The 19,629-nt window shown below is 35.1% G+C and overlaps 1 protein-coding gene across 4 annotated transcripts in view; it reads right to left on the reverse strand.

Annotated features, from left to right (window-relative positions):
- Positions 1-225: 225 nt before the first annotated feature.
- KCNH7 (potassium voltage-gated channel subfamily H member 7) overlaps positions 226-19,629 on the reverse strand; it is a 441,540-nt gene continuing 422,136 nt past the window's right edge. For all 4 annotated transcript variants that reach the window (XM_081052826.1, XM_081052825.1, XM_081052824.1 and 1 more), the window contains 4 exons: positions 18,595-18,858; positions 13,640-13,808; positions 6,956-7,148; positions 226-5,561 (listed from right to left, as the gene is read on the reverse strand). In XM_081052826.1, the coding sequence (XP_080908952.1) occupies positions 5,295-5,561; positions 6,956-7,148; positions 13,640-13,808; positions 18,595-18,858 (893 nt within the window). In that variant the 3' untranslated portion in view covers positions 226-5,294. The remainder of the gene's footprint in view (positions 5,562-6,955; positions 7,149-13,639; positions 13,809-18,594; positions 18,859-19,629) is intronic.

A 19,629-nucleotide genomic window follows, 5' to 3' on the forward strand; every position in this document is an offset into this window, starting at 1 on the left:
AATGAATTATTCTAAGCTTGGGCACGTATCAATCACAATGCCTAATACTTTATAAAGCATTTAAAAACATGATCCTTTTAGTTTTTAAAATATTAACATCAATTCATTAAAAGTTAAATAGAACCACAAGAAATCAGCTGTGAATTAGAACAGCTGAGAAGTGGGGGAGAGGGGAGGAGTGATTGCGTACCTAGAAAATAATTGCAGTGCAAATAAATGTAATTTTATGGATGTTGGTCAAAGGTGATGTTTGACAAGTATTGGGATGTTTTAGCAGAAGACATGTCACTAACACTGGTGTTCTACTCTGAGCAAATGGATCTTTGCGAGTTGTGTGAGAATCCCTTTATAGATTTTTGTCGGAGAGGGCAAATGCGGCCATTGTTGGGTGAGGGAAAGAGCAATGGAAGGGTTTTAGAAGACCTACTAGTAGGTCGTGCTGCTGCACTTCTAGCATAACACACTATTTCTGATGACGCACATGTCACATGATGATCTTACAGTTTTATGGTGCCTTGTGGTTTACCAAGCACTTCCACGTATGTATTTCAGAGGTTCCTCAATACATCTCTTCAAGATATTGAAGCGATTGCCTCCATTTTTTGTAGTTTTGGATACTGGGCCTCATTGAGGGTTTGTCATGAAAGTGAATGGAGAAGGTCAGATTTGAATTTAGATTTCTCATACTGACTCTTGCTATTTCCACAATTATACACTAGAGCGCAGGCAGTCTAAGTCTGTATATAGCTGTGCAATGAAGGAGGGGGGACTAGATTCCGGGAAGAAACCATTGCAACTGTAAAATCCTATTTTCTGGAAAAATAGAAAGTGTACTTTCTTTCAAAATTGTATGTTGAAAATGGGTTTTCAAATATCCATTTGGGAAGTATATCATGGATCTAAAGAGGGGCTTCCCCAATGAGCCATCCTTTACAGCAGGGGTGTCCAAACTTTTTTCAACGTTTTTTTACCAAGGGCCATATGTGGCAAAATACACAAACAGCTGGGCCACTCACTCGAGGTGAAGTATGTATTGCCTCACCTGGTTTATTTAAGTGAAATATATTATTGGAATTTGCTGCGGGCCAATTAGCAATGGATTGCGGACCTCAGTTGGCCCGCCGGCCGCAGTGTTGACACCCCTGCTCTACAGCATACATTTTGGTAGCGCTGAATTTGGCCTATAACCTTTGCATACTGGGCATTTAACATGGAAATCAGAGTGGATGAGTTTATAACAATGAGATTCATACTATTATTGTAAATAGTATTTACTTTAAAGCTATAAACACAATAGTGCAAAATACAATTAAGAGACAGAAAACAATAGCTACATTTGTGTTTTTCTGAATCAAAAACATTAGTCTTGGTAACAGCTGTTTAATTGGAGACATAGTACATTGTGCAAAGGCTAAATTGTGAAATTTATTTGTTTTCCTGATTGTTTTAATATTGTGTTCCTGGACGAGAACCAGAGAATCTAGCACTTTTTGAGCACCTACTATGTGCCAGGCACTTTACAATGTGGTATCTCATTTCCTCCTCAAGCTTCATTAAGGCAGGCGCCAGTATCATATTTACAGATTCAGGAAAAAGAATCAGGGAGGTTAAGTAACTTGCTCAGTGTCACACAGCTATTAATGAACAAAGTTACACTGAGCCCCAAGTTGGTCTGACTGAAGAGCCCATGCTGTTAGTTGTTGATTTTCCCTTTTCATGTGTGTCAAGATCTTATGGGGGAGGGCTTGTTAAAGGATGGCTGCTGAGTCCCACCCCTATTGTTTCTGATTTAGTAGGTCCAGGTGGGCCCAAGAATATGCATTTCTAACAAGTGCCCTGGTTGTTGGTGCTAGTGCTACGAATTTGAGGGCCACACTTATTATCATTTTGTCTTCCAAGTGTGTCTTTGAACTTACGTGATACACATTTATTTTACTGCAAAAATAGGATTAGAAACTTAAGCTTTGAATTATTTCTTTTTTAGTAATTCATAAAAGTTTTCATGTGCAATAAGAAATCTATTTAAATATATTGATCTACCTTTGGTTGTAACCATAGATAAGCAGTTAAAGACTAGGCTATATTATAAATTAATCAATGTTGCAATTCATTTTTAGCAACCAGCTCTACTGAATTCCTTTTTCTAACCATGGAAAGTATTCAGAGAAAAGATGCTGTTAACAATTATTATTTTGGGTATGCTGATGAGGTGATAAATGTCATTCTTACGTAATATGATGGTGTTTTAAAATAACATTTGGATAAGGGCATTGTTCTTTCAGGCATTTTGGAACCGTTGCAAGAGATCATACTCCAAAAAGATCTTGTAAGCACCCCAATGCCACATGCCACTATGACCTTATTTAATTTCCGTATCTCCTGACTAGAAGAGTTGGAAGTTCAGCTGTGACGACCAACCCATTTTAATGGACTTGAGAAACGGTGCTGTCCTATACGCTTCCCTGCCTTTGTATATTTGCTAAACACGTGATTATTAAAAATCCCGCAAGAACATCACCATTTTTCATTCCTGGTTTTTCCACTAATTGGAGCATGGGACTCCCCTATAGGGTAAAATTATAAATCCTAATTTTAACTCTCTGCCCAGCAATTAAATAACAGCAGGAACATATCTAACTCCAATAAACTTTAGATTTTAGATGACATTTTATTTAGGTCTGGGACCAGGTAACAATATGTTTAGGTGGAATGCAGAAGGTGTTATGTTAGTGCTTCCAGTGGCCTAGAAGGAGAGCCGTTACCCTGCCGATGCTATTATTGGCTGCAGCAATTGAACCTGGTTTCCAGCAGGATCCCACAATGGAGGGGTCAGATTGATTTGGCTACAGCCCATGGGGAAAGTGACGGTGATTTCAGGCATTAGATCTTTGGCTGGGACAAGGGGATGGATTTTGTAAATTAAGGTAATTTCCTTGGTCATCTATAAGTCATTTTAACCACCGAGTCTTCTGATATTTATACCTGAGTAATAAATAGCATCTTTATATTGCTCAGGCTCTTTTTAAGCTAATATCCTGCAGGAAGGAACCTTTATAATTCTGTCCAACTCTGAGACTTAGATTTTAATATCACACAATTCATAGCAAGGAATTAGGAAGGAAAAGGTTTGTGTTATGCTAGAATTTAAACAAGCTGGCTGCTTGCACACTGTTCCCCATCTTCCCATTCCTTGCTGCTTAGTTTTTATGAAGTGTATCGGCTTCATGTGGAAAGTTGAATTATATGCATGTCACACCAAATGTTGGAGCTGAAGCATTCACTAATCAATCAGACCTAAATTCCTCACCTGCCAAATTCTCTCTTCCTACAAATGAACAATTTCTGGTGAATTTACTCTGAATTTCCCTGGAGTTTAGGCTAGAAATCCTTAGGGAATGTGTTGCAGCTGCAAAAATGTGCCTAAATGTGGAAATAAAATCCCTACATCGTCCTCTGAATCAGAATTAGTTAGCCATTTCTCTGTCCCTTGTTAGGCACCCACAAATGTTCATTGAATGAGGAAATAAAAGCATCAGTGAGTCCCTACATTTCTCTCTGCATCACACCAAATGGTTTGGGAAGCTGCTTAAAATTATTATACTTTTATTGAATTGACTGCTCATTTTGCCATTCGTACTTGATTGCATATGTTTTGGTTTTTCAAAAATTAAGCAGGGATTAACATTATGTCTACAGACTGCCTCTCTCACAAATTATCAATTTATGTGACCATTTAAAACTAAGGAGCAATTTAAGGTCACTTCATATTTTAAATAGTGCAATAGTTTTTGTAAATTTAAATAAATTGTATTTGAAGCTAATATATTAGTATCAATGGTAAAGGTAAATCAATAGATTATATTTCTATCCTAGAGGGATACCTATTTAATAATGTGCACAGGTATAATGTTTTTTTAAAAAATATATGAATGCAGGAATTAGCAATGGACTAAGAAAACATCAACAAATTTCAAAATTTTGTTCAGGAGGAAAGGATATGGTATTAAAGACTGGTTCAGTCTTTAATACATTTAAAATTGTATTCAAATGAATTGAAAAAGAAAACACCTTAACTAGAACTTGACTAATCAGAATCTTAACTTAACTTGGAATTTTTTTCTGCACATTGATTTAATGAGCAGTGTATGCCTTCCTCCTCAAAAGAAAATCTAACAGTTGAAGATACTAAAATGTATTCCATTGTATGTTCCGATATTCTGAAGTCAGTATATATTCAGCCCAATCTATATTTAATAGATTTTCATTTAATCTTCGATTAGCAAAGGTGTTTGAATAACCAAATAAAATTGAAATTTTACTGTTGGTGTGTGCATTTCCTTTATAGGCAGGTAAATGCACATTATTTTTCCACAGCTGGGATTAGAAAGCCAAAGAACAACATATACTTAATGGAAGTTAGTTTTGCCATGCAAATCCACTAAAATTGCACATTTTTTGAAAACTATGTGTGGCCACTCTTTTAATCAAATTCAAGGTTGCCCTAAAACATGAATTGGAGGAAAGCTGTAGATAACAGTTCATGTCAGTCACACTTCAGCAGTTCTTCCTCCCTTGCCCCAACCCCAAAATTAGAGAAACTTGTTTCTAATCATTCAAGGAAATATTCCAGTGGAAAATATTTTAAGTAGATTGTAAATGCAGTTAGTGACAGAATTTTAAATAGAAAGGCCTCATTAATGCTTGCCTATATTCATGTATTTGGAGATGTCTTCCTATACTGTCAGAGATTTATAACTCTAAAACTGCATTTTTTTTTCAGTGTGGTAGAATGAATGTAAATTAGCTATAAACATCCCGGTACACAAGGGCATCTGTTCTTAAAAGTAACTAAGTTCCCTTTCTCCCCCTTGAACTTCCTTGAGTTGAGGATCATCTGAGTTGCTTCCATAAACAGTTTTATCCCTTGGTTTCTCATTTGCTTGAAGGCATTTTCATAACAAAGTACTGATTTAGTCAAAGCAGTAAATAGGAGTCTCCATGCAAGAGAAATTGGAGTTTCCTAACATGCACATGATTTAAAAAATAAATAAATAAAATAAGGTGCCTTGAGATGCTGGCAGTTTTAACATTTGGAACAAAGGCGTTCATATGTATATTTACATCCTAACTGCTCACTTTTACCTTACAAGCTTCAATTTAGGAAAATATACAGTACTTTTGCATATAATGGTAACTTTGAGCCCCTGAGTCAAGTAGAGAGTATTTAAATACAAAAAGGAAAACAGCCATTTAAAAGCACTTATATTGTATATGGATTAAATAGTACAAAATGATTATTTCCCTGGAAGACCAGGATCAGAAACATGCCTATGAAGACCCAAGATTCCTGCAGTGCTTGGGGATGAATCTGTCAAAGAAGGATGCCTTGTTGGATGAAGGTAAGTTTTTCTTTGCCGTGAGTGAAGCTCTAAAGAGAGATCACTGTCTTGTTTTAAAAGTGAAGTCAAGTTGTCTTCCGAAGCTGTGTTCAGATGCACGCCACTTGAAAGGGATTCTTTGGATTTAAGTTTAGATTTTTCAAGGTCTAGAAATTCAGGACACTAATAGAAAGAAAACATGTTTTATAATTCATTTGGACAGATTGCTAAAACTACACTCATGAAATCTAAATACCTTTCCCCATAAACCTGTATTCAATTAATGGTATTATCCAATATTTCCTTCCCAAAGATGGATCAAAAATTGGAGGTTGGGTATCAGTTTAGATAATCCTGAACAATCATTTCAAGAACTTTGATTTTATTCTGAAGTCAGATCATGTATATATATATATATATATATATATACATATATATATATATATATATACGTATATATATATATATATATATATATACGTGTATATATATATATATATATATATATATATATATATATATATATATTCTCCATTATTTTACACTGAGTTTTTCAGATGAGTTTTAATTAAAATTCAAGACAAAACTGTGATAGGAAACATAGGTCATTTGGTGACTAGGAAGTATAAAGAGGAGAGAAAAGGAAAAAGGGAAGAAAATCACCAGTCCTTAGTCAGAAAATGTTATCTAAATCCACTGACGAGCAAAGGACATGGTTTTGTATGTTTCCCAGCCATTTAAAACTAGTTTGAGATAAATAAATGTCTCCTTTGTATATTAGAAAGATTGCATTATTTTCCTTTTGCGTATTTCCTCCTGTTACTAATATTTCATTTCCCAGAACATCTTGCACTAAATTCTCAAACTTCTAGAAGTTTTACAAGATTGTTCTGTAAATCCTTATTTAAATCATTGTCCTTAGGTCCTGTTAGGCCATAGTGTTTAAGTAATTTAGAATGATTCCTAAAATAGAATTCCAAGGGAGTTAGACATTTCACATTAACGTAATTCAAAAGGGGCCATTTCGAGGGCTTCAGAGGCGACATAAAGGAAACGATCATTCCTCCTCTTACCATTCTTCAGGTGAAAAAAGATGTAGAGATCTCATGTGATGGGTGGGGAGCAGATAACTGACTGTACTTGAACCTCAGATCTTCTCTGGCTAGCTGCTATTTCTCCTCCCCTTCCTTCCTGAGACCCTGTCCAAGGGTACCTCTTGTCACTAGAGCAAATTACAGACTTTTCTCTGAAGAGCTTTTTGGACCCGGAGCTATTCCTTTGTTTTCAAAGTTGTACTATATATAAACTTAAGTAGATTGATTATTGAAAAAAGCGTTTCCTTATAAAAAATGCTAGTGTTTTAAGATTATTCTTCAAAGTCCATTGTTCTCAAACTTTAAATGAGCGTAAGAATCGGGGGTGCTTGTGTAAAACTCTGATTACAGGACCTATTCCCAGAAATTCGAATTAAGTAGAGTGAGAATCTGCATTTTCCACAGCACCCAGCTGCTTCTGTTCAGGTGGTTCCTGGAACACACTTTGCGAGACATTGTCGGTTGTACACTATTTATACTCACCTGTGAGGAAGGACTGAAACTTCGATCTGTCTTGATGGACGCTCCTGGGTGACGGGTTCTCATCAGCTGGATCATGGGTCTCTGATACTCTGCTCCTGCAGTCACCATACTGTAGGCTGGGGGGACCACAGCGGTTTGTTTCTGCAGCAACTGTAAGATGGTCTGGATGTCAGCGGTCATTTGGGATTCAAGTCTGCAGGACAGATAGAAATGGGGGAAGACAGTTCCCAAATAGTTCCATCATTGCAAAGAATTGGAGACAATTTCAGCACCACTATTGTGTATTGGTTTAACATGATTTCAAATGCATTTGTTATTACTTAAGTGGAGTTGTTTTAATCCGCCTGTTTATGACAAAGACAAAAACAAATCGGAGAAGTGAAGTTGTTTTGGTAGAAAACTGAAGCAAGTTGTGTCAAGATGTCATCATCTCATCTTAGCAGCTCAACTGCTGAAAGGTCCTTGGGGGCTTATCTGATAAGAACATGTACACAAGCAATAATGGCAAGGGAACATTTAGACTATAAATGCTGAGAGTTTGTGAGAACAGTCTGAGAGTTTTAGTCTGGGCAGAGTGACATCTGGCTGACCTAAATAGCTCTCCGAAGGTCTGGAGACGTTTGCTCTTGCTTCGGCAAGGTGACTCTTTGGTCGGCAGTGGAGCTAAACAGTGCATCAGTCTCAGGAAGAGAAGGGACATCTGTCCCTGCTTCCACGAGGCACTCCTTGTCAGCAGTGGCACAAAGCCACGCAATGGCCCCTGGAGTGATAACTCTTGGAAGCAGTCTAGCCTGTCCACAAACAGTGGTACCTTTGTTCCCTAGCAATGTACTCTAGCAACAAGGAACTTTTATTTTTGTGCTGGCACCTGGATGTCAGTTCTTGGTTGGCCAAGTGCCTTTCCAAGTGCCTACTCATATAGAAGGAACACCTCATCTAAATTTGGACTTTATTCTTTTCCCCTCCCCTTGCCTTGAACAATAGTGTAATGAATCTATCATTGTTTTGGAGTATGTTATTTCTTTATTTGGCTTATTAAGAGACATTATCCTGTATACTATTAGCTTGTGAAATTATAATTCCCAAAGCAAATCTCTGTTAAATAAATTGCTGGCAAAATCAGTCTCTGAGCATAATTTTGTCACCGAAACTAAACAACTACCAACAAACAGAATTCTGGTCCTGCTTTAAACAAGAAGGACAGGAGAGGGAGCACAGAGATTCTCTCCTGGCAGATGCTAACTTTCTGTGTCACTAAACGGTTCTGATAAAGAACATTGCTTTTCTGCTCGGTGAATAAGATCTTAACAGAAAAACAGCTGAATCAAATAGACTACATTTTTACAATGTACAATGTATTACATTTTTACAGTTAAGCTTTATTGGTTTCAAAATGTAAAACACTGAGATTGTATTATTAATCAATAATGGTCTTTGCTTTTTAATCAGGAATTGCTATTTCTTGTCACCTATATTTACTCTATAAAAAAAGAGATTTGGTAGCATTTTTCTTTCATAGTTAACAGCAATTGGATAATTTCTTGTGTGTTTCAAATTTATATTACCTTTATTTTACTTTGCCTCTCTCCTATTCACATCAAGAATCGTATGTTATACATTGTAGTCTTTCTGTAAAGTTAAGTACTGTTAAATGCTAAATTTCTGTCTCATCTACCATTCTGGGCCTTTGATATTTAAGGCAGAGACAAAACGTAAAAGTTCACTTGCTTCTATGATCCATGTGGCTTACAAAATACCAATCTGATCATTTTTCTTCAAAGCTCATAACTAGCCAACTGGTTTGCTAATTTCATTCAAATTTTAAATTAAAATTAAAGGGAGAAGAGCAAAATATAATAGGTCTGATTCCACCTCATTTCATGTGTTAACAGAATTGGAAAAAAAAGGGGAATTTTGTGGGCATAAGATCAGAAAATTTGGGCTATACCCCTCTTTAGAAAACTCTTAACTCTTTACTGATGTATGCTTATTATTTTGTCTCTTACTGATAAATGCAAAGAAAAGCTAAATCTCACCAAAAATGTTAAAATCATAGAAGTCATGTTGCTCAATTATATACCTGCTATATTTATAAAAGAAAACTTAGCTTTTGATTTGAAAGAGAACAGAATAAACCAAGAAAACATGAGAAAATATTTTTTTTTTAGTATTTAGTATTTTAATATGAATTGACACTACAAATATGCTTTCTGAGAAACATTATTCTTACAGGTTTTCTATATTTGCTATATAGCTATATAGTTCCTGTCTTCTAAACCAATAGCTATAAATTATACATGATTCTGCTTTGCAGATGCCAAAACCACACACTAAAAAAAGAAAACATATTTACTTATCTGCTATTACCCATAGGTTTAATCTAATTTTTATGGTGCCAACTAAATTGAGCACACTAGTAGTTATTTTATTGTTCTGCATCAAATTTTGACTCCTCAGTTCCAGCTCAAATTTTATTTGCACTCAAAAATCTTCCCTTAGTCAACCAGTTCAAAATTAATTTCTCTCTTCTCTGAGCCTCCAAAGAAAAGTCTACATTCAGTCTCCATTGTAAATATTTCTGTACAAATTTATCCCATCACCAATGGCATTTAATATTTAGTGAGTGGCTTACACATGTTTATTACATTGAATTTAAAACGATTTGGGGGTGAGGAGTGCAATAAAACCTTCATCAACAAGGGGGATTCAAAACCTAATAGAGTCAAAAATTATGGTAATGTTTTGGAGTCCTATAAAACTTGTCAAACAGCAGTGGTATCTGAGAAACAGATCCAGGATCTCTATATCCTGGATTCTATTTGAATAGAGTCTATGAGGGAAAAAATCTATTGGATGTGGGGCTTCCCTAATTGCAGCATGCTGCCATGAGTGGGACTCAGTTCATCTTCTTATGTGCAGGTGAAATAACTGGTGCAGGGTGAGAATTGAGACTATTTCTGTTAACACGAGTTAGAGAAGACTGTAGACCACCTCTGTCAACATGACTTAGTTGTTTATTCCAGGAAAACTTTGCTGGGAAAAAGTAAGATGAAGTGAATGGATGAATTCACTCCTTCAGGGTATTTCTACAGATGAACTCACTGGAGGCAGCCTGTCTGCTCATTTGAGCAAATAACTTGCTTATCAAACAAACTTTATTTACCCAGATTTATTTCAAGATGATCACCTCATGTGTTCATCAATTCTGAGCTATTATATCATGAACTTTGCCCATTTTCAATTAGTTCCCTAACCTTGAAAGGCCCAGACTGAAAATCCAATAAATATTCTACTTTTTATTTCCCCTTCTGAGATACTGCTTAGACTCTGTCAAGATGGTAGTCTATCTTCCTGCAGTGATATTGAATACTTAGTTTTGTTTTGTTAACTGACTATCTGATATTTTGGGTAGTTCAGTGCGATGTATTGAATGTTGATGTCCCCACCCTCATCAATACGTTGAAACCATAACACTCAATGTGATGGTATTAGGAGGTGGTGCCTTTGGGAGGTGATTAGGTCATGAGGGTGGAGCCCTCATGAATGGGGTTAGAGCCCTTATAAAAGAGACTCCAGAGAGCTTGCTTCCTTTATGTACCAAATTTGTCCTACATGTATGACTCCTTAAAGTTTGTACTTTCAGCCCTGGGTCCTACTGAAAACAAATGTTTTCAGTAATCTTTTATTTATGCTAACTTCAATGATTGGAATGCATGACAAGGTAACAAGTGTACCCTAAAATATCAATTTTAGTTCTGAAGAAAGGTCCAAATCAAGAAATACAGAAATACGAGGTGTGACAATTAAGTTCATGAACTCATTGCAACGATGTTCCTAACCTTTTTTGATATCAAAGGGATTATTCATTATGAATTTACACCAACTGGACAGTTAACCAAGTTTATGATTTGGAAGTGCTGAAAAGGCTGCATGAAAAAGTTAGACGACCTGAACTTTTTGCCAACAATTCATGGCTTTTGCAACATGACAATGCACCAGCTCACACAGCACTGTCTGTGAGGGAGTTTTTAGCCAGTAAACAAAATAAATGTATTGGAACACCCTCCCTACTGACCTGATCTGGCCCCCAGTGACTGCTTTCTTTACCTAAAGATAAAGGAAATATTGAAAGGAAGACATTTTGATGACATTCAGGACATCTAGGGTAATACGATGACAGTTCTGATGGCCATTCCAGAAAAAGAGTTCCAAAATTGCTTTGAAGGGCGGACTAGGTGCTGGCATGGTTGCATAGCTTCCCAAGGGGAGTACTTTGAGGATGACTGTAGTGATATTCAGCAATGAGGTATATAGTACTTTTTCTAGAATGAGTTCGTGAACTTAATTGTCTGATCTTGTACATGTAAAGTATGAGAATACACAACTAACACCAATAATAGAAGTGAAATTCATTGCTATTCCAATTTTACCTCACTGCAAGCACACCTTCTATTTTGCATAGCATATATAGTTTCCACGTGTATTATCTTAGTCTTTGCAATGACATTGTAGTAGGTATGAGTCAAGAAAGAACCTGAGGCTGGAGACATTTATGGGTAAATAACTTGACCCAGTCTTCCTATAAGCAGCTACTAAGTAGCACAGTTATGGCTTTAGGCTAACTAATCACAAGAACTGTGCAAGTATTGTGCTACAGAAATCACTGCTGTGCCTGTCATTCATCCATTCATTCACTCACTTTTTTATTCAATAAATTAAATAGATACTTAGGCCCTGGCAGTAAAGAAATGGGCATTTATCTTCTCTCAGCCACAAGAATCAAAGAAATTCAAGTTCAGACCACACTTATATCAATTCTTATGTGTTATACAGTATGCATTTTTATATATGTTATGGGTAAAAGATCAAAGTGGCTTGGTATAAATAGGGGGAGAAAAAAAGCAAATGTATTAAGTAACTACATATGCTTCTCTAACCAATAATAATTATGGCGAGTTCTTACACTTTAATTATGAATTACTGACTCTAAATAAATAATAATCTGTTTTAATTTTCTTATCTATGTTTCAATTTGCAAGACTTGAATTTGATATTTGGGGATTAGATATGGACCTCAGCCCCAGGAGATTTTAAATGCAATTAAATTTTATAGTAGTGTATATTTATGTGCACACGCATTTTAATGTGTTTATTGTTTGAAACTGTTCAGTTCTGGCAGAAAGATTTGAAAAAGTAGTGAAAACAACAAACAGTATGGATGAAACACATACTCAATATTAAGGAGATAGTAAGTAAACCAGTAGCATACGTGGTCCAGGCAGAACTCATAGGACGTGCTAAGTATAGACAATGTGTAAGCAAGTAGCTTGTTAGACATGGGCAGAATTCCTGAGATGTATTAAACACAGACAGCATATTAGTAACCTGTAAGACATGCCAAAGATAGAATAGAAATATGATGATGTAGCAAACCAGAGTGTAGCTATACATAGAAAGAAATGGAAAGAACAAGTTATTTTCATGTCACCTCTGGGTAGACTGTCATCCCCGAATCCCAAAATTTGGTCACCCATTGGTGACACACAGTATAGACTCATTTTGGCTTCATATGTGTTATACTTACAAATGGCCAAGAAAACACATGGTTGTTAAGCAAGCTAATTACAGAGAGAGCTATGACCAGGTACACTTGGCCTTACATCTCTGTGAGAGCACAAGTGTGTGCCATTGGCCCAGGGGAATTTTGTCTGTGGACCCTTTAGTGGAAACCTCTGGTCTTAGTAACCACACCATCAGTAGAGAAGGCTGACGTGGCATATATGAACACGAGGCATATATGAACATATAAAATCAGGATTCAGAGGTGCGGTCCTTCTACCATGATTGCACTTATTAGAAATGTGTTCATGAGAATATCTGGGTCTCCTCATCTCTCATTGTGTGTTTTATGTTGATTTGAACATTTTAGTTTGTTTGATTCATGTAGTTTTTCACCTTTCCTGGTGGTATCCATGGAGGCTACTTTTGAAACAAGGTAAAGTCCCACACGAACCACAACTAAAGCAGCTGTATCCAACTCATTCATATATTTTTTGTGTCTTATGGACCAGTTTAATTTTAAACAATCCACTCAGATTTTGATTAAGGAATTCCATCCTCCCTAAAACCAAATTTATTCCTCATTTTAAAATAGTATATATCAAAGATGGAGGGAAAAAGATAGGATATGGGCTTTAACGCTAAGATTTTCAATTCAATCTCATTTTAACAAGTTGACTGAATAACTAAGTGTTTAAATCATTTGTCGATACTTAAAAAAATATCCATATACATAAGTAAGTTGCCATAAAAAAATCCATAATACATAAGAAATAACCAAAATGGGTAAAAGAAGATTTAAAGAGGAAGGGTGTTTGTCAACAAGCTAAATATGATTATTTTGAGGAAAAAAAAAAGGACTTTTCTTAGCCAGCTGATGTGGATGATAAACTAATTTTACGGCAAGTAAAAAAATACATAGTATTTACACTGCCAGAAGTATGAAATGTTCTAAATAAATGCTCTTGGCAACACAGATTAATAATTTGTCAACTTCTGAATAAGTAAGCATAGAAGGAAAATAAGATATTATGGCAGGAGGAATTTGCTATTTATAAGGAATAAAGCAAGAACCCAACCAAGGGCTTGAATTATGTTCTCCTTTTGCCCCACCATTGCTTATACCTGTTAAGTTGTGCTTGAAGCAAATCTAATCTTTGCTCTACTTCCCCGTATGTGAGGTCACTTTCGGTTTCAGAGATTCCCCAAGCAGCTCGCGGAAGTGCTGAGGGACTAGACTCATCGGCCTGAGTCTGGACATTTTCTCGTTCCCAGCTTCTTGTGTCAGAGATATCTGGGGGAAATAGCAAGATGGATGTCAATTTCTTTGGATGTCCATTTGCATCAGTTACACAGGAATGTCCACAATACAGGCAGGAAAGCATATGGAAATATAACTCAAAGACATGGGGAATTGTGGATAACCCAGAATGACTCAGGGACCTGTCCAGGAGTCTCAATCAGCTGCATCCCACCACCCTGACTCTGTTGGTGACTGCCCCAATCCGTTTCCATATGAATAAAAACATATTAGCTGTTTGAGTCTTGGATATAATTTTGTCTTCTTTCTCTTTGTGCTAAGAGTAAACATGGATGGTCATCCCAAAACTCTGATTTAGAGAGCAGTTATTGTGCACTTTTATATTTGGGAAGAAACAGCATCACTTATTGGTACTGCTTCATCTTGGTTTTAAGATTTTAGGGCTCTTTCCCACAGGATAATTTGCATACTTCATGATTCAGAGTGGGTCTGAGGAGGAGACATGGGGAAGTGCTGACCTTCAGGGTGATTTTCTTAGGCTAACCCAACTCAAAACAGAGCCAAGGAACCATAAGCCATTAATGATGAGAAGGGTCCTAAAGGTCCTCTAGTCCTGTGACACTCATTCATACTTCTGTCTCCTTGTAGCTCCTTCTGCACCGTCCTTTAATCTGTTCATGTTAACTTCTAGTGTTTTTTCTTGCAGCTCTTTTATTCAGAATATATGTCACTATATTTTAAAACATATTGCTTATCTATTCAAGTCCTCTTCTCAAATGTTCTGTGTCTCTGTTATGTGCCAGACAGTCTGCTAAATGTGGAGGAATTAAAGACGAAGAAGACATAGGCCCTGAACTTGAGAAATTCAATCTAGCAAGGTTTTGATCATTTTCCACCCAAGGATTCCTTTTCTGAGCTTCTTTTAATTTGCAATTTCTCCTATAATATGTATTTGCAAGTTATCACTATCTGAGGGCAAATATAACATCTCATTTTCTTCTAATTTTTGTCATACACTTTAATGGCTTTTGTTACGCTTTCTTACTTTCTACATTTTACATATCTAGACAGGGCTTAAAATGATTAAAAGGTTGGAAAATAAAATCCATGGGCAAATACCAGTGGAGTTGAATTTATTTTACAGATAAAGAAGGAACAACATTTCTTTCTTATGAGGAGGGCTGGTAGAAGGAAAATACAACATAAAACTGGTCTTCATTTTCACATGGAAACAGATTTGAAGTAGGGAAAGTGATTTTGGTTTGATAGACTTTTTTTTTTTTTGACAAGTAGCTATAATTAAACAGTGACAAAACTTATGTAAAGTTAAGGAATTTATATCCTTGGCTATTTAAAAAAAATAGAAAGTAACCAATTTGGGGAGGATTAGCTATAATTCAAGAGAATAAGATTTGTAAAACTTCTTGAAATTCCTTCCTTGCCTACAGATTCTCCAAAGTACAGCATTCCTTTTCTCCAAGTAGCAGACACAATTTCTATATTCTTTCTTCATGGTTTTTCTATCATTATCCTTTTATCACTGAATACACAGAAATTTCTCTAATGAGATGCCTACAATTTCCTACAATTTCTGCTTCAGTTGGGTGAAGCTATAACAAAGGAATTAGCATATACAAAGACAGTTTTGGAAAAATATAAGTTCAGAGTTTTCTGTTCTGTTGAAATGGCTAACAGATCTCAGAGAGTTTCCTATGAATCCCAACATGGTTATGATTAGATTTCCTTAGTCTGTGGGATCCTGGTGTTTTGTTTTATTTTGTTTTTTTTTTTTTTAAAGTAACAGTGTATAATTTCCTTTGATATTTACCAAACACAGCAAAATGAAAACAAACAAAAAATAATAATATTGCTGGAGTTTTTACTAGTATATCAGCAGATTTTCACTGAAAAGTATGATTTATTATTTACAGACATGTGACTCTATTTAAAATACAAAACAATAATATAATGTCTTAGTACCCTAGGTTTTCAATTTTGGAGCAGCAATACCAAACAAACATTCAGATCACGCATATTAATGATTTGGTGATGCCAATGTTTATCCCCGTCTAGATGCCTGTTAGCTGGTTTATATAGGAATTTTTAAAGAAGACAATAAGAAATGATAGGATGGAAATGAGATATTGTGCTCAGAAATTTTGTGCCAAGAAAGTGTACAGAATTTCTGCCTATGCTTAATAGCTCTCTCATTCTCAAATTATATATAAAGAATTGATGTTTAAAGAACATTGAATCACATGCAATAAATTATGGAGGATTATATTTTTCTTCAGTACTAAAGAAAAAAACTGATTATGTTCTCTGAGAAGGAATGAATAAAAATGTAAACTTAGATAGAGGCTACCTTGATTAAAATTTACTCTTTTATTAAAGTCTTGATGTGTGTCATCAGCTTGTTTTAACAGCAATAAAATAAAAAAAAACACAAAGGAGTTCCAAGGGGAATCCTGGTTAGGGTCCTAACAAAATGAACATCCCTATAGACACTTTCTAAATATAGCTCAGAAAGAATCTGCACTTTGTTGCCTTGGAAAATGTTGCTATAGTTGCAAGGCATTTCTGGAACTGGATGAACAGAAAGTAAACTTTCACTTTTCTCTAGGTACACAATTTTCCTAGAGTCAATTTTTGACTCAATCTAAATAGATCAGAGTCTGTTTAATTTTTGCCTAAAGGTGCTTTTCTGTTGGACTCAGCATGAAAAATGACAGGAATGTGAGGAAGTGAAATTTCCAATTAATGATAAAACTAAAATTTGTGGGTATTTGTAGTTCAAACTGCAGGAGTTACAGCTACACCATATAAATATGCATTCAAATTCTCAAACATTCCATAATACCTCACCTTAAAAAGTTATTAAGGAATGAAATTTTCAGGGTATGAAGTTTTAGAATTCTTCGTTGGTTGATCACATTAATCAACCAGGTGTGTCTCATTGATGCTATATGATATGAATTGTGTTTATTCAAGCCACATGCATATTTTGCTATGTATTTTCATGGTAATTTTTGTTTTATTTGACTAGGGATTGCTTTGTAAATTTTTGAAAATTAAAAATTTTTAGATATTAATATTATTTTTAGAATACTAATTTATATTATGCATATAAAATAGATAATTAAAAATAATTGGAAGTAGTAACAAAGAAAAACATAATATGAAGGGCATGAGAACTTACTGTCAGCAAGAGGCATTGTAAAGTTAAATAAAATCCCAAAATTATATCTTTAACGACTTAACACTTGAAATTCTGAAACTCAAAAGGAAAACAACAAAAAATACCTTTCAAAAGATCAGGTCAACATTATACTGACTTTTAGATAGTAGAAAGGGTTCAGCAAGTTCTTCAGAACTTTTGACTTCCATGAAACAACCTTTTTCTATTTTTAGCACTTCCAAGAATTCATTTTCATAAATAACTAAAATGGGACCTTTGGTAACCACATCTAATATTCCATTCTTCCATTTTGATAAATGAGGTACTATTTTCATTCACTTCATCAAGATTTTAGATTGTCCAGAGAACATTTGCATATATTCTTAGCTTACGTCAATGTGGGGTCATGGCAAAAGCAGATTTATAAGATAGGGAATGTAAATGTGGAAATATCTAAAGCCTAAACATCCTAGATTCAATAAAACTTTCAGATATTTGTCAGATACAGTTACTTCAAATAATGGTGATGATGATAGGTAATATTTACTTACTCGGTCCCATAATTTTGCTATCATGCCAGGCTAAGAATGTCCTATTTTTCCTTCATTTCTGTTATATTATTTTGATTTTTTGCTATGCCTTATTCGTCTCTACATTTTTATATATCTCTGGTTATATCCAATAATTAAAGTGTTAGAAAATAAAACCTGTGAAAAAATACTAAACCAAATTGGGGATTTTATTTCGGATAAAGTAAGGATACTATCGTATTAACAACTGCAATTGACTAGTTGATTAGAAAATATTACTCCTATTTTAAAGATGTGCAAACTGACTTTTAATGTGGTCTACTAGTCACTTATCCTAAGCCATAAAGGAAATAAATGACAGAGTTGTGGTTGGAATTGAAGTAGTCTAAGCCACACCTATTCTAGCACCCACTTAGATCTAGCTCCTGTTATTCTAAGTTAATTGTTCTTCCACGAGGTAGTTCTTAAGTTTTCCTTAATTTTTGATTGGTACGCATCAAATTTGCATGTGTTAATCAAGCATTATTACCCATCCCATGCATATTTCCTACAACAAAACCCATATATTTGGGTATCCCTTTTGGTAGAGATGTTAAACAAATGTTTTCAAATGAGTTGAATCAAGAGCAAACTTTATGTAGGGGTATTTCCCCCCATTTTTCTCGTAATTCCCAGTAAACAGATTTTTTTTTTTTTGGCATTTAATAAAGTGTGATTGCATCGGACTTTCATTCTATAAAACAACAGGGTTCAGGGTGAGGAGTGAGTGGGTCAGAAGAGTAAGAATTAATTGATTAGCTCTCAAAATACTCATTGATCCCATCTCTCCATTGGAATAACTACAATAGACATTCCACAATGTTCTATGTGCCATTACGTGAAATCTGACGGGACACAACAAAACCCTCTTAGGTTATCATTGCTTAGGAATAATTACCACTACTCCAGAGTGATGCAAACATTTTGTACGTGATTTTAACTAGTTGAAATTTTATGAAATCACAAAAGATTAGATTAACATATATCAGTTAAGGTTCTTCATTTGTAAAATGTCACAATTTTATGATGAGCACCGAAGAGAGACAAATTGATTCTTCAGAAATTTGAGTACCTTTGCAAGAGTGACTTCTTTTATCTGTGTGAATTCTTCCTGAGGTGGGCACTGCTTCTTCAAAATCAAGTCCAGTTGCTTTTCTTATTCTTGGAAGTGAATCTGCTATTCCTGAGAAGAGAGGCTTTTGTTCATCTTCAATGGAGGAGATGAAAGATGAAGATCTGCTTTTTTTCTCTTCAAATTGTTTCTTGGAACTCTGGTAATTTCTTATGGTATCTACAGAGTCTTCAGGATCATTTGTACTGTTTCCTTTGCCAAAATCTATCAAAAGAACATTATTTTACAAAAGATAAATAAATGTGGGACTATATACATATTACACTACTTATACATTAACTACTTTTTTTAATGGTGATGTTCTTTGAATAACTTAAACACGGAATTTTCTATAAAACCACTGGAAAAGATTTTTCTTCTTTTTTCCTATTGAAAATGTTGCTATTTAAGGAGACGTATTTTTTTTTTTCTTAATTCAGGGGACACTAGTGAAAAAAATGATTCCTTTCAAAATAAAAGTTTATCTGTGACAGTAATAATGTTTATATCTGAGAAAAAATATTGGCTAATTTACAACCTTATACATGCTCAATAATCATTTTTATTCTTAAAATCCGGTGCACTATCTCTTTAAGGAAATGAAAAAGGGAGGGAAAATATGTCCCTATTTTAAAATATCACCACTATGCAGCCTGTTGTTTGTTTTTAACCTTCACACTCTCTAATCTGTGGTGGCCATTCACACATTGCAAAGGTTAAAACTGGAAGCCTCCCTGTGGTAAAGGCTGGCAGGCTGCATTTTTATGGTAGTTCAATGCGTGTAATGGCTGTGACATTCCAGGCTGGTTGGCTGGGTAGCATATTGTGAAGCATATAAAGCTAAATACAGTAATGAAGGTAGGTTTACATAATTACATTAAAGCCAGTAGTGAATACTGGCTGTTTTATACAGAAATGTCAGGATAATTTCAGCCCTCAGGGTTGTGTTAGAACATATTTCCACAAGAAAAACTCAGAGACAAATCCCAGAACTTG

This window comes from Rhinolophus hipposideros, assembly GCF_964194185.1.
Source record: "Rhinolophus hipposideros genome assembly, chromosome: 6".
NCBI lineage: Eukaryota > Metazoa > Chordata > Mammalia > Chiroptera > Rhinolophidae > Rhinolophus > Rhinolophus hipposideros.